General features: G+C 47.8%; 2 protein-coding genes across 2 annotated transcripts; both read right to left on the bottom strand.

Annotated features, from left to right (window-relative positions):
- Nucleotides 1-3,082: 3,082 nt before the first annotated feature.
- Nucleotides 3,083-4,870, bottom strand: LOC144124034 (uncharacterized). Its single transcript, XM_077656712.1, has 2 exons — nucleotides 4,757-4,870; nucleotides 3,083-3,676 (listed from the first exon to the last, which is right to left on the bottom strand). The coding sequence occupies exons 1-2, from the start codon at nucleotides 4,868-4,870 to the stop codon at nucleotides 3,083-3,085; spliced, it is 708 nt and encodes a 235-aa protein (XP_077512838.1).
- A 4,619-nt stretch (nucleotides 4,871-9,489) lies between these two features.
- Nucleotides 9,490-13,493, bottom strand: LOC144123245 (uncharacterized). Its single transcript, XM_077656106.1, has 4 exons — nucleotides 13,196-13,493; nucleotides 12,194-12,322; nucleotides 10,985-11,107; nucleotides 9,490-9,985 (listed from the first exon to the last, which is right to left on the bottom strand). Exons 1-4 carry the CDS (start codon nucleotides 13,491-13,493, stop codon nucleotides 9,561-9,563), a joined length of 975 nt encoding a protein of 324 aa, XP_077512232.1. The 3' UTR covers nucleotides 9,490-9,560.
- Nucleotides 13,494-13,922: the final 429 nt, after the last annotated feature.

The following is a 13,922-nucleotide window of genomic DNA, read 5'->3' as shown; positions in this document are numbered from 1 at the left end:
GTTGGCTTCTTTCATATGTAACAATAACTCAGGTGATAAAACAGAAATGCACTACCCCCACGTGAAACACACACTTCTCTTTATTGTTACATTCGTGGATGAAGGATGCCAAGGCATCACGCTGTAAAGTAAGGCAATAGCAATTTATTTATGCTGTCAGTTTTACTAACGTCGCTTAGCCCCAATACAGTCAGTTCTGTGCATGGCAGCTCACCATAAAGTGGTGCTGGTCTAGCCTCATGAATGGGACATTACATTACGATGTGTTCGTCGAAGGTATATAGAATATGGCGTTAAAACAGGCTTGTGAAACAATCTTGTAAGATGCACAAACGTTGCCGTTCGTTTTGTCTTATTAGAAGTGTCGCTTTTGCTCGTTTTTTTGCGTTCTTCATACACAACAAAATAGCGAGGTTTGGTATAGAATCTTTGATCTGATTGCAGAAAGGTAAACAAATTTGTTTCTTGGCAAGCTATAAGCCTACACTCGGGAATACGCAACCACACGCATTTGCCTCTTCACTACTTCACCATGGGGAAACCTGATAAGGGGGAAATTTATGACTCTCCAAAGAAACACCCACAAGTGGGTTTGATGCTTTCTTCATGTCCGGTCGGGCGTCAGCTAATTGCGCAATTGGCAAGAGAAATATTTTTCATAGCAAAGAATGCTTTTCGTGCACATAGCCCATGCGGATGACTTACGAGTGAGCCTGCATGTTGCAGCACCATTCTTATTGCAGCACCATTCGGGTGACAGAGGTGATGATAGCGATCGACTCTAGAAGCCGGAAGCCATAAAAAAGAGCGGAATGCGGCAGCGTTTGAAGCGCTGCTGTCGAAGTACTTGCGAACGAGCCTTTACTCGTTGCGTCTGTAAGACACTTATAGTGAGTTGCGTATCCATGCCAACTGGGCGGTGTCTGAGTGGTTATGACACTCGACTACTGACCCGAAAGACGTAAGTTCGATCCCGTCTGCGGCGGTCGATTTTCGACGTAGGCGAAATTCTGAAGCCCCGTGCACTGTGCGATGTCTGTGCACGTTAAATAACTCTAGGTGGTCGAAATCTCCGGAGCCCTTCTCTGCAGTGTCCCTCATAGCCTTTGTCGCTTTGGGACGTTAAACCACCATAAAGCATAAACGAGGCCAACTTGACCTTCCCGACGCAGATCTAAACTGAACGATGAACGTCTCCGCACAGACGTGGGGGCCACTGTGGCCGCTGAGAACATATTTCAAGTTGCTTGTCTCGCCTTCCCCGGTTGGGCGCTCTCCTCTTGTTTCCCAGTTCTAATTTTTGCGTCGTAATTACGTTAACCTTGTGATGTCATATCCCCACCAACCAATCAGGGACTTTGACGACAAACACAGGACATGAAATGACATGAAGTCTAATGCAGTTGCAGTAAGTATTCAGAGACTATCTCGCCGTCGAGAATAGATGTAAGAATGAAATGCATGGCAGGATGGCCTAGCATATTCTATTCACCTGGGCTCCAAGACATGCAGGTTTAGATGGCAATATTAGGGCAGATGCCCTAGCTCGAGATTATAGCAACCGAGTTGGGCACAGTGACTCTACTCTCTACCCCCTCTCAACCCATTTTTCAACCCGCCTAGAGACCCTCCGCCTAGATACGCGCCTCTGTATGCCACCCGCCAGATAAGAAACTTTCCCTGGCAGACTCCTACCACGCATAACACATGCAAAGATTCACTTTCTCTAATCTCCACCACCTACACCGCATTCACCCGACATTATACAGACATACATGTCCTCGGTGTGGCGATATTGCCACATTACCTGAACATGCTCTGCTAAACCCAACAACTTAAAGTCGCACAACGGGGCTCTTGAGCAGTGGGAAGTGACGCTGGCCAGCGACACCCTGGAAGACCAGGAGGCACTATTTTCCATCACCAAAGCGTCAGCGGAAGCCACTGGAGTCTTGGACTGAGGACCCAACCCAAAATCCGCACCGGTCTCCTTTTTGCAAAAAAAATATTTTTTCTCTCTCTCTCTGTAGGACAGCCCATAGATGGAGATTGCAGCTCTCGATTGTGGGAGAGCGCCCGCCATTAGTCACTTCCCTTCCTTTAGCTTTTCTTCGCGACTAACAGCGCACTCATCTTTCTTCACCGCTTTTTTTCTGTGGCGACCGACGTAAACAACGCTCCCCAAGTGCGGAAGTGGGGATGGTGCGAGCACGTAGTTTCGGGCGATTGGAAGGTTAACGCGTTCGTTCCGGCTGAAACAGACATCGAAATTTATCCTTGCCTGACGCTCAGTTATATTACGACGCAGGATAGAAGAATTCTTCGGCTAGCTAAGCTCATGTGTTCGTAGCAGAGCATTCTTGCGAACTATATTTCATAGCATGCATTAGGCGTGTAGGAACAACAAGAATCCCACATGGGGTCTTCTGAAATTAGTGTAGTCGCCGTATTTTACCGAATATGGTTTCGGAACTGGCATAGGAAATGATGCCACAAAAAGTGGAAACGCCGAGTCCCTTTTTCGCCTGTGTAGTCCTGTTGGTCGTACTGGGTTCTTGGTGGGATTTATTATAGAGAAGGTCTTCTTTTGTAATAGTTATCGAGCTATCACTGTACCAAGCCATTCATAGAGTCTTTACTGAGCAAAAGAGAGCTCTAAAAATAGACATTACGGGCCAAAGAGAATTCACTATTGCCTCAAGTGTACTATTAAAAACACTACAAATATAATCATTCAGAGCTTGTCAAGCAGATATAATCAAATAAATGTAATCCAGTGACCAGGCAGGCTTTGGAATTCACTCGGGTAGCACATACAGCATTGTAAAGATATTCGTTTATTGGAAAATCCTTTTGCGAATACACGGCGGGCGAATATCTTACACCGATCTCATACACGCTGGTCAAATGGGGCAACACATGAAAACAGGCCTTTTGCACTATCAAAGCGGACTGGGCAATTGGGACAATGCTGTACAGTAGTACACAAATAAACAAAAATGAAATGAAAGGTGTAAAATTTTTAGCGCCACTCATTCGCTTCTATAGGCAAGGCACTTTTAAAATTTTACGGCAGTGTTTACTATCGGCGGCGGTACCCGTATTGACCGGCAGCCCATCCAGCTGCAGCCCCATAGCCACCCGGTGCGTAGCGGCCAGTAGCATAGCCAGCAGCACCTTGGCCATATGGAGCATATCCTCCGTACGCATATCCACCCAGGGCTGGCCCACCGGAAGCGGAGCCGTAGGAACCGTAGCCACCGTATACACGGTATCCATAGGCGCCAGGGTTGCCACCGTATGGGGCGTTTCCGTATCTACCGTATCCGTTGTAAGCGCTGCTGTAGCTTGGCGCTGCACCCCTAGCACCGTTGGCAAATGGAGCTACTCCAGCCGTTGCACCTGCGGCTTCCACAGGTGTCGGCGGGACAACCGGTGCGGCGTTGAAGACCACATCTGCGCTGGCACCCGGTGCAGTGCCTGGCTCGTTTGTGTCCACCGTGGCCCGGAAGCCATTGGCGTCGGCGACGTAGTTCACCCGGCGGTAGAGGCCGCATGCGTCACGGTAGCCGTACGAGCCGGTCTTGGCGTTGTTGGCATCACCCTGCTCGCTGTGGAATAGGCGGTTGCCGTACTCGTCCACGTTGTCGTAGCCGAAACTGTACGGCTGAGGTGGCTGCGTGGAAAGAGTGCATATTGGACGGCTCTTTCTGTGATTGTAAACGTGCGCTCGCCCTCATACCCGAATTTTACTCGGGGATAAAATTTTTCAGCGACCGGAAAGTGGCATGCATAGCACGGAGTTTACTCTTGGGTGCCTGAGCAAACTAAGAAACTCCCCAAAAACTGCAGGCTTGCAAAACTGTAGATTGCTTTGACTGTTGGCGAGAAAGAAAAAAACGCGCAGAAAATAGAAGCTAGAGATGCTGAGCAACTTAAAACGACTAACCTGCGTCCAGCGGTTGTGTCAAACTGCTCGACCTTCGGTGTTCAGTTGTGGCAGCTCTTCGCCGATGTTACCTGACATAAATTCACTGAGAGTACCAATTTATAGGTATTTTTATGCTTTCGAAAGTGCTAACTTTTACTAAAGGAGGTATAAAAGAGCTGTGGAAAGTTTGGTTTTGGTTTTATCGGGGTTTAACGTCCCAAAGCGACTCAGGCTATGAGGGACGCCGTAGTGAAGGGCTCCGGAAATTTCGACCACCTGGGGTTCTTTAACGTGCACTGACATCGCACTGTACACGGGCCTCTAGAATTTGGTCCCCATCGAAATTCGACTGCCGCGACCGAGATCGAACCCGCGTCTTTCGGGCCAGCAGCCGAGTGCCGTAACCACTAAGTCACCGCTGCGGCTGCCCTGGAAAGTATTGAATCAGGTTAGCTGCGAATTTCACTTTGGTGCACTGTCGGGATGGTTAGAAAAATCTTCTGGATATTTAGTGCAAACACGATTGTCAGCACGTAGGTTGAGAACTACGATGTCCGCTAAGATATGAGATTTAATGCTGATTTAGAGGTAGACAGCTGTGCACAGTTACCTTATATTGTTCGTTGATAACTCGCGTCGTTGCAGAAGCTCTTCAGTGTGGCCTATGCTAAAAAACCACAGTGGAGCACAAGTATTTGTGAACTGAATATTCAGAGGAACAAATAATATTTCGAGCTAATTTGATTTGTAGAAATTTTCTTCTTGACTATGGCTACTAAGAGAATTGGAGCACTAGTGGAATCCCACGGTGTGTTTGTCACGTACCGAGGCGTATGCATCGTATCCCCTGTAAGGGGCACCAGGCGCTGACGCGGTGTATCCACCGTATCCAGGGTTCTGGTACAGAGTTGGGGCTTGGTGGTGAAGTAGGGCGTGCATGCCGGCAACAAGCCAGAAGAGCAGGATTTTAGTCTGTGAAAAGAAATACGGTGTTGAAACGTGGGTGTATTTTCGCATTACAAGAGGACAAAAAGTCTTCCAATAATATTAGTTCCTTTTAGTGTACACGAAGACGAGACTGCAAAGGACGAAGAAGACAGAACATGGCGCGGTATTCGCTAAAAATAATAACTCTGGCGAATAAATGTCAACGGAGAGAGAAAGCCGCTGCTGATTCTGCAATGGCATCCATGCGAAAAACGACAGCTCTCTGAGGAGGATCTTTATGGAATAGATAACAAAAATAAAAACACTGGGGGATTCGTTCTGGCTCCGTGGCATCCAATATCTGCATCTTTCACAACTCTGGCGGTGTGGTTCGGGTCCGGAAGTTTATCATACCTTACGGCGCCCTAGTACTTACTGTGGAGGATCTCTTAAATCCTTGATGTGGTCGGCTAATAAAAGGCATGTGTAAACGAGCGCCCCCCCCCCCCTCCTTCCATCACTACACACACATTCACACATAGAGTGATTATTGATTTGTTTAGGCAGCCTTGAGCGAACGCAAAGACATATCCTGTTATTTTGACAGTGTGCGTTAGTTTTAACACTTCTAGCTTTTAGGCTCAGGGATGCGAAAGTTACATTGTGCATCTACCTCGTGCTACCTGGAAGCTGCAGCAGACCTCCTTTGTGTGCAAATGACTATATCGGGGATATCAGCAGCATTTTGTTGCGAGTATATAAAAATGAAACGGCCTACCTGTCCGAACATTTTGACTTTCTTAACAACTAATACGCTTGGTGCACTTTACACACAGAAAGCAGCTTATTATGCAGACGGCGAGGCTGCGCGGAGCGTTGTTTGGTGGTGCCCCGTCCTTTGCAGCTCTGTTTTATATCATGAGGACTAGTCCCACGTGTTCTGCTCGCGCAATGACACGCAGAGGAAAAAAGAGTGCATTTCTTTTTGTTTCTTCACGTTTTCTTCGCCTTGACATTTACGGGTATGTGGCGTAGCATCCCCGTGAAGAGGACGGTTTTTGCGACATGCGACAACCTGGTTGCTCGCATGCGTAGCTAACGACAGTGAAGTGATTTTGCTCCTTTAAAAACGGGGAGGGCGCTACGTTCAAGCACGACGCCTGCCGCGATTACACAGAAGTACTTCTTTTTTTTTTTCTCCTCGGAGGACAGTGTCTGGTTGACCACGGGCGCTGTAGCTTCTTGAGCTTTGGTTTAAATGTTTTTCAAGGTGGCGTAGGACGTAGTTGTCGTTTCGTTGCATGTGCGGCAGGTATTTGAGGGTCGGGTGGAGTGTGCAGTCAGGAAGAGTAGGTTTTCTGAGCTATTACATGCTGTGTATTGTCCATGCATCGATTAATTACTTAGCGTTTTCTACTGCAATAATGAATATAGGAGCAAAACCTTAAGTTTTGTATGAGGGTTTGTGTTCTCGGCATTTATTTCTCATAAAACCCGGCGGATCTTTTTTTGGTGTGTATTTCAGTATGCAGTTTGTTGTGTTTTTCACTGAATAATGTTTTCTACGCGTGAGATACTGGCTTTTTGCGATGACATAACGGGGTGTTCCTGTGCGGTCAGAAGCCCCTTAGAGTATACCTTTTCCTTTTCTTGAGCAAGAGCTGTCGATTTAGCAGTACTTAACCCATAAACGGTGTTACATAGAGCATGTGCTTGTAAAGAAAGTGTTCTGTTGCCATTAACAAAACAGTAATGGAAGTTAAATGACGCTGCCATCTCAGAGAAATGCAAAGGCGATATACATCTACTAACTATGTTGTCATTTCTTCGCTCGGTTGGTCCGTGGGTTGAGCAAGAAGGCGGGGGAACACATAATTTGCGTTTTCGGGTCAATCAAGGAATCACTGCTGCACCAACGCGTTAGACATAATATGACACCTTTTGGAGCCGCTTACGCATGGTTTCGAATCGGTGTCTTCACATGCAATGGACAAATCTTAATTAAAGAAGTGAAAACACCAAATGCGTGGTTGCCTCTTAGCTTACTGATTATTGGACAGGTATCACCACGTGATATATTCTTACGACCATTAAATAATTGATTAATTTATTCTATGGCGCCAATTTTGGTTCTGACTATAACAGCCAACAGGCGTTATGCCGCGAAACGTCCGTATATGCCCTTGAAGCATGAATAAACTGCGGTGCAGTCCCTGTATCGTCATTTTAATCCACGACAGTGGTAAAGCAAGGCTGCCGCAAGAGCCGGATTTGCAACGAATGAAGATGCAGCGATGATATCACAATTTTTTCATGCCTCACGTGACCTGTTTTGACTGCTGACGTCACAACCATCGTTCGGCTGTTGAAACCGAAAAAGAAAGGAAGAAGAAAACTAATTAATAATTTATTCTTGCACGTGGACGAATACCATGTGGTAGTTCATATATACTGATGTCTTACGCATCATTACAAAGAAGAAAACATGCTACTAAAATTTGGTTTTTACGCTCCTTTACCCTACCGATCGGGAGTTCCCGGCTTCGAACCCGGCCGCGCGGCTGCGTTTTTATGGAGGCAAAACGCTAAGGCGCCCGTGTGCTGTGCGATGTCAATGCACGTTAAATATCCCCAGGTCGTCGAAATTATTCGGGAGCCCTCCACTACGGCAACTGTTTTTTACTTTCTTCTTTCACTCCCTCCTTTATCCCATCCCTTACGGCGCAGTTCAGGTGTCCAACGATATATGAGACAGATACTGCGCCATTTCCTTTCCCCTTAAACCAATTGTTGTTGTTGTTATTATTGTTATTATTTTTATTATTATGCTCCCTTACCCAAGTGAGCGCTAAGAAGGTGAAGAGAGTGAAAAAGAGCACTTCTCTCGCACACTGCAGGAAGACGCAGTCTCCCGGTTGAGCAGAGGCCTGTAAGGTAGCGAAGAAATGCCTGAGAATGCGCAACCATTACCAGGCGTTGGAAAAAGCGCTTTTATTTCCCTCGACTGCCACCACGTGGCGCATGGCTTCGAACATTCAACAATAGCGCCTCGACATCATCTGTGCCGTAAGAGAGAAAGAGAAGGACCGAGAGGCCGCATAACAGAACGTTCCTCCTCTCTCTCTTCTAATCCTCCTCTCCTTTGGGGCAAGCGCCAAGGGATATGCCTGGAAACCTGTGTGCTATTTTATTCACGGATCTATAACTGCATCGGGTACATTATTATGCTAGAATGTGAATTCAGTATTTTCATTTCCGTTTTTTTTACCACCCTTTAAATCCAAATTCGAGTCTTCTTCACAAAGTTATCCAATTACTACACTCCTTACCCATGTGTGAGTTTGTGTCAGCAATGCACCCTGGCCAATCTCCGCCGTGGGTACGTGCCATTCAGCCTCAGGACATCATCATCATTATCATCAACAGAACGTGATAGGCCCCTAGGCTAAGCGGTGCTGGCGGGCGCTGTCCCGAATTCCTGGTCACAGGCGCGAATACTTTAGAAGCATCTTCTGTCCAAGGTCCTGGCTTCAGGAGAGCAAGCCGTCGGGCTAGTTGCAGATGCATGTTTACTAGGAAGCGCAAAAAACGGACGAAGGACGGAGGGCTTCAGCACTTTGTTAGTTTTTCTCATATGGCTGAGTGTAACGCGTACTCAATGGTTAGCGAACTGTGTCATTTATGCCATGGATACTGACATTTCTCGGTTAAGACCGAGTTTCGAAAATAGAATTTTGAAGGGTGACTAGAGTTATGAGCAGCTTTTCTAAGGACAAATTTTCCAATGGATCTTCACCTCATTAAAGTGAAAACGTGCTGTCAGGAAATCGGACAGGTTGACTATGCACAGAACACGCTGATGCCCATGTATCAAACAGTGATCCGGACAAAAGTCAGGTTACAAAAAAAAAAAAAAACCAGCTCATCTGCCCTGTTTCGAGTGCAAAACAGCAGCTGAAAGAAGTGAGAAAGTGCAAATGGCTTAGTGAGGGTCTTTTTTTCGCTTTTGGGGTTTCTTGCACTGCAGCGGTAATGTACAAAGTCGATGCGCTTTTACAGTTGCAGGATCACACGAATGTCTTTGGAAAATGCTCCTTAGCAGCCTCTGATATACTGAAAGACGCTTTCAGCAGCTATCAACGGACTGGGTACAGTTATATGAAACCGATTCGCGTGATGGAAGAATACCCTGAAAGGTATAAGTCATAGCTCCATCAGACGCCATCAAGCGCCTGACGGTCCCGTAAGAGTTCCACACTCCACTGTTTCATTTTTAAGCCTGATGACGACCGACATAATGCACTTGGAACCCCCAGGCTTGCCTAATTTCCTCATCACTAACCGTTATTATGCACAGCAGCAAGCCTTAAACGGACACTGATTACAGATATTTCCAATTATTTTTCTGAGAAAAAGTTGATTCTCTGGCACCTTCTGAACATGTTTACCTTTATCAGACAGGAAGAGTCGCATTTTGTTGCATCGTTACGACACACGTGGCGTGTCTTACTGTATACGACAGTACGCTGTTCGAAGGTTGCAACATGAATCTTTATTGCTTCCGGCTCGGAGCGTATATATACGAATCAGAGAGGGGAAAGAGAGAACAAGGGAAGGATATCAAACGATAAACGCACGTGCCGTCAGCGCTTGCAAAGCAGTCTGATTGCGGCTGACGACACTTTACAACATCTCTTCTTCCTTAATAGTGAAGTCGCTGTACTGGTTTTCTTTGACGTGTAGAGCGCCGCAAGGCTTGGCGTGATCTGACGGGTTCAGCGTTGCTCCCTGCGAGTTCCGGCTGAAGTTCATGCTCAGGTTCTGTTATGCCCCCTTGTTCGGCTGGCGTTCTCGGCAACAGTGGGTAGTCGCTAGGAGTACCTGTTCTCGAGTCTCGTTTTGCCGCTTCTTGGTCTTTACCAAACGGTGGCGTCGCATCTTCCCGGTCTCGCACCTGGTCAACATGTCGTCTTACTGATCCGGCTGGTGTTCGAATGCTCACCATCCGAGAGCCTGTTGTAGACTCTACAATTCCTGGAGTCCATTTCTCACCCCTTCCGAAGTTGCGGGCGTACACGGTAGCTTCAGGCAATGGCAGTGACCACTCGTCTGCTTCGTTCGCTGGCCCTGCGTGTACAGGAGGGAAACATGTATCTAAACGGGATCGAATTTTATATCCGAAGAGCAGCTCTGACGGCGATTTTCCAGAGCGGTTAGGTGTCCTTCTGTAATTGAAAAGGAGCTTGTTTATATTATCTTCCAGCCGCCCCTCACCAATCTTCTTGAGGCCGTCCTTAATTGTCCTGACAGCCCTTTCTGCTAGGCCGTTCGATTGAGGGTGATATACAGCTGTGCGCAGATGCGTTATGTTGTTCCTCTTGACAAAAGTAGCGAACTCGTCAGCGGTAAACTGCGTTACATTATCGGATACGATGGTTCGTGGCACGCCAAATCTGCAGAAGATACCGCGCAGGCAGTTGATTGTGCATGAAGCGTTCGCTTGTCGGAGTGGCACAGCTTCAATCCACTTACTGTATGCGTCCACGACCACGAGTATCATGTTCCCTGCAATAGGTCCCGCAAAATCGATATGTACCCTTGCCCATTTTTCAACAGTAGCGGGCCAGCCTTTTGGCGTTGCTGTAGCTGGCATGGGCAGGTTTTGGACACAACTCTGACTTGACGCTGTCACTTCCTCTATTTCGCGATCTAACCCTGGCCACCAGAATGACGATCTAGCAACCGCCTTCATAGCGGACGATCCCTGGTGCGTCTCATGCAAAAGGTAAAAGATGCGACGTCGCGCCTCCATCGGAACGACTACTCGCCGGCCCCAGTATAACAACCCGTGGGCCAAAGAAAGCTCCAATTTCTTGTCAAAAAAAGGTGCGACACTCGTGTTCAAGCCTTTCGCGCAGGGTGGCCAACCGTTCTTGGTGAATCGCATAACTTGACTCAGAGCAGGGTCGCCCGCAGTCAACTGCCTTAGCTCCTCAACTGACACAGTTCCCTCATCGAACACACTCAAGGCCAGCAGATAGTCTGGTGGGTCCGCTTCTGGTGGCTTCAGCTCAGACGTCCGTTGTGGCAGTCTACTAAGGGCGTCAGCGTTGAGGAGTTGTTTACCAGGAGAGTATTGAAGCTGATAGCGGAATCCGCCTAAGTACAGCGCCCAGCGCTGTATTCTGGCGGCTGCCAATGCTGGAGTTGGTCGATCCGCCTTCAGCAGGCCCACGAGCGGCTGGTGGTCGGTGACCAATACAAATTCTCGGCCTACGAGATAATCACGGAATTTGGACACTCCAAACACAAAAGCAAGGGCTTCTCTCTCAAGCTGGGAATAATTTTTCTCAGCCCTTGTTAGCGTCCTAGAACGGAACCCGACAGGTTTGTTTACCTTTCCGAATGTATGGAAAAGCACGGCACCTATTCCGTCCTGTGAAGCGTCACACTCTAGCTTGAGGGGTCTCTCGGGATCATAGTGAGCCAGCACAGCCGCTTCCAGAAGGCATTTTTTTTTTGCTGCACGAAAAGCTGCTTCTTGCGCATGTCCCCAGAACCAACGTGTGCTGTTCTCCAATAACTTGTACAGCGGTGCAAGTACGGAAGACATGTTGGGCATGAACTTCGAATAAAATGTAATCATGCCCAGAAACGACCTCAACTGCTGACCATTTTGTGGGTTGGGGGCTTGCGCGATTGCTTCAACATGCTTCTCTATCAGATGCAGACCTTCACGATCAATTTTATGACCCAGATACGTCACTGCCTCTTGGCGAAAGCTGCATTTCTCAAGTCTGAGCTTCACTCCATGCTCACGAAAACGCTGCAGTACTTGTCGTAATCTGTCGGTGCTACCAAGTTTTTCTGATACCAAAACGTCGTCAAGGTAAGCCTGAACACCTGTCAGGCCCTGCAGAACTGTTTCTATTTCCCGCTGGAAGATGGCAGGCGCGGAAGCTATGCCGAACGGCAGTCGGTTGTAGCAAAACAACCCACAGTGTGTATTGATTACGCACATCTTCCTTGAGTCCTCATCGAGGGGGACTTGGTTATACGCGTCTCTTAAATCCAGCTTGCTGAAGCAGTCCTCACCGTTCAGGCATGCGAAGATGTCATCAATAGCTGGCAACGGGTACTGCTCCAGTTCACAGACGGGATTCAAGGTCACCTTAAAATCAACGCAGATTCTAACCTCGCCGTTCTTCATTACAGGCACAATGGGAGTAGCCCATTCGGCGTGCGTTACAGGTGACAGTACTCCAAGTGTTACGAGCCTATCAATCTCTTTCGAAACTTTGTCGCGTAAAGCAAATGGAAGGGAACGGGCCTTACAAAATTTCGGCATGGCGCCTTCCTTGAGCTTCAGATGAATAGGGTGTCCGTCAATTAGGCCCAGCTCGGGGCTGAAGACGTCTTTGAACTCTGACAGGACGGCATGCATGGCGGGGGTATGGCTGCTTCCTGGACCAGATTTTTGTTGCACTGATACGTTCAACACCGAGGTTCCTGTGTCATTGAACTTGGAAATCAACTCCCGTCCACAAAGGCTCGGACCTGAACAGTTCAGGACCATCAAGGGACTCTTGACCTCCTTGTCGTTGTAGGACACTGACATACTCAGTTTCCCTAATACTGGAAGTTGTTCAAGATAACAGGACAGTTTAATGAATGCGGGTTCTAATTGCGGCCAATGTTCACGGTTTTTCTCAAAAATCTCTTTGGACACAACACAGACGGGTGAGCCGGTGTCCACAATCATAGGTACGTCAATGCCACACCATGGGAAAGTACGAAGAATAGGTGGTGGTAGGCGACGATTGAAGGGTGCGGTTAGTGTCCAAATGTGCGCATCGTCTCCATTTTCCTCAGTAACATCCGCTGTTACTGCAAACGCTTCTCCTTGCTTGCATTGTGAACGTGCCTTTGGGCGTCCTTTCCGCACGTCGCTTTGGCACATCTTCGCCAGATGGCAGTATACACCACAGCGGTAACACCTCGCTTTCGCCCAGCCGCAGGCGTTTCAGTTGTGTTTCTTACTTCCGCAACGCCCACATACTGACACCAGTTCATCAGCTTGTCGTGCACTGACCTTGAGTACGGGTTCAATGTCAGAAGACATCTTCTTTGTATCGTTTTCCGCTGCTTCTGCTGATATGGCAATTGTTTCAGCCTCCTTCAACGTCAAATCTGTTTTCGCTAATAGCTGCTTCTGAATAGCGCTTGACCTCACGCCACAGACGATTCTGTCGCCAACCATCCGGTCTAGCATGTCACCGAAATTACAGCCATCCGCAATCCGGCGAACTTCAACGATGAACTGTTGAATGGGCTCACCTTCCAACTGGCAGCGATTGAAGAAGCGATAGCTCTCCGTTATTTCATGACGCTTGGGGTCGAAGTAGGCATCCAAAACTTTGACTGCTTCCTCGTACGTCAGCGAGTTTGGCTTCCTCGGTGCAACCTGTCCTGAGAGCACTTGCACGGTGCGCGTACTCAATGCTGCTACCAGCAACGCCCTCTTCTTCCCCGAGTCGCTGACGCCAGTTGCCTCAAAATAAGCTTCTACCTTCGTGATGTAGGCCTTCCAGTTGTCGGACTGGTAATCGTATTCCGGTAGTTGATGATGAGCCATGGTCGGTATTTCCGCGGCCGCTGTTTCCTCCGTAACTGCCTGGCTTACATCATTTTTCACCTCAAGGGTTCTTTCTGGCCTCGTCGCCACTGTTACATCGTTACGACACACGTGGCGTGTCTTACTGTATACGACAGTACGCCGTTCGAAGGTTGCAACATGAATCTTTATTGCTTCCGGCTCGGAGCGTATATATACGAAACAGAGAGGGGGAAAGGAGAAAGGGAGAACAAGAGAAGGATATCAAACGATAAACGCACGTGCCGTCAGCGCTTGCAAGGCAGTCTGATTGCGGCTGACGTCACTTTACAACACATTTGTCGTTTAGAAAAAAGAAATTTTAATATATTCCTGCCGCTAGAATAAACTTCGTTATGTCCATACCAAAAATGACAGATTGCTGCCGTATCGAAGTAAAGGGCAACGATC

Source organism: Amblyomma americanum, chromosome 3, assembly GCF_052857255.1.
Source record: "Amblyomma americanum isolate KBUSLIRL-KWMA chromosome 3, ASM5285725v1, whole genome shotgun sequence".
Classification (NCBI taxonomy): Eukaryota; Metazoa; Arthropoda; class Arachnida; order Ixodida; family Ixodidae; genus Amblyomma; species Amblyomma americanum.
The sequence above is the reverse complement of the archived record's forward strand: the minus strand, read 5'-3'. Positions and strand labels throughout refer to the sequence as shown.

Excerpts from the sequence above, each read along its gene's own strand:
- LOC144124034 (XM_077656712.1), bottom strand. The coding sequence starts at position 4,870 with ATGCACGCCCTACTTCACCACCAAGCCCCAACTCTGTACCAGAACCCT. Across the intron at positions 3,677-4,756 it reads GATACGATGCATACGCCTCG|CCACCTCAGCCGTACAGTTT; the intron begins GTACGTGACAAA and ends CTTTCCACGCAG.
- LOC144123245 (XM_077656106.1), bottom strand. The coding sequence starts at position 13,493 with ATGGCTCATCATCAACTACCGGAATACGATTACCAGTCCGACAACTGG. Across the intron at positions 11,108-12,193 it reads AGGCGCCATGCCGAAATTTT|ACCACCAGCCGCTCGTGGGC; the intron begins GTAAGGCCCGTT and ends TATTGGTCACCG. Across the intron at positions 9,986-10,984 it reads TCAGCTTCAATACTCTCCTG|GGCCAGCGAACGAAGCAGAC; the intron begins GTAAACAACTCC and ends CTGTACACGCAG.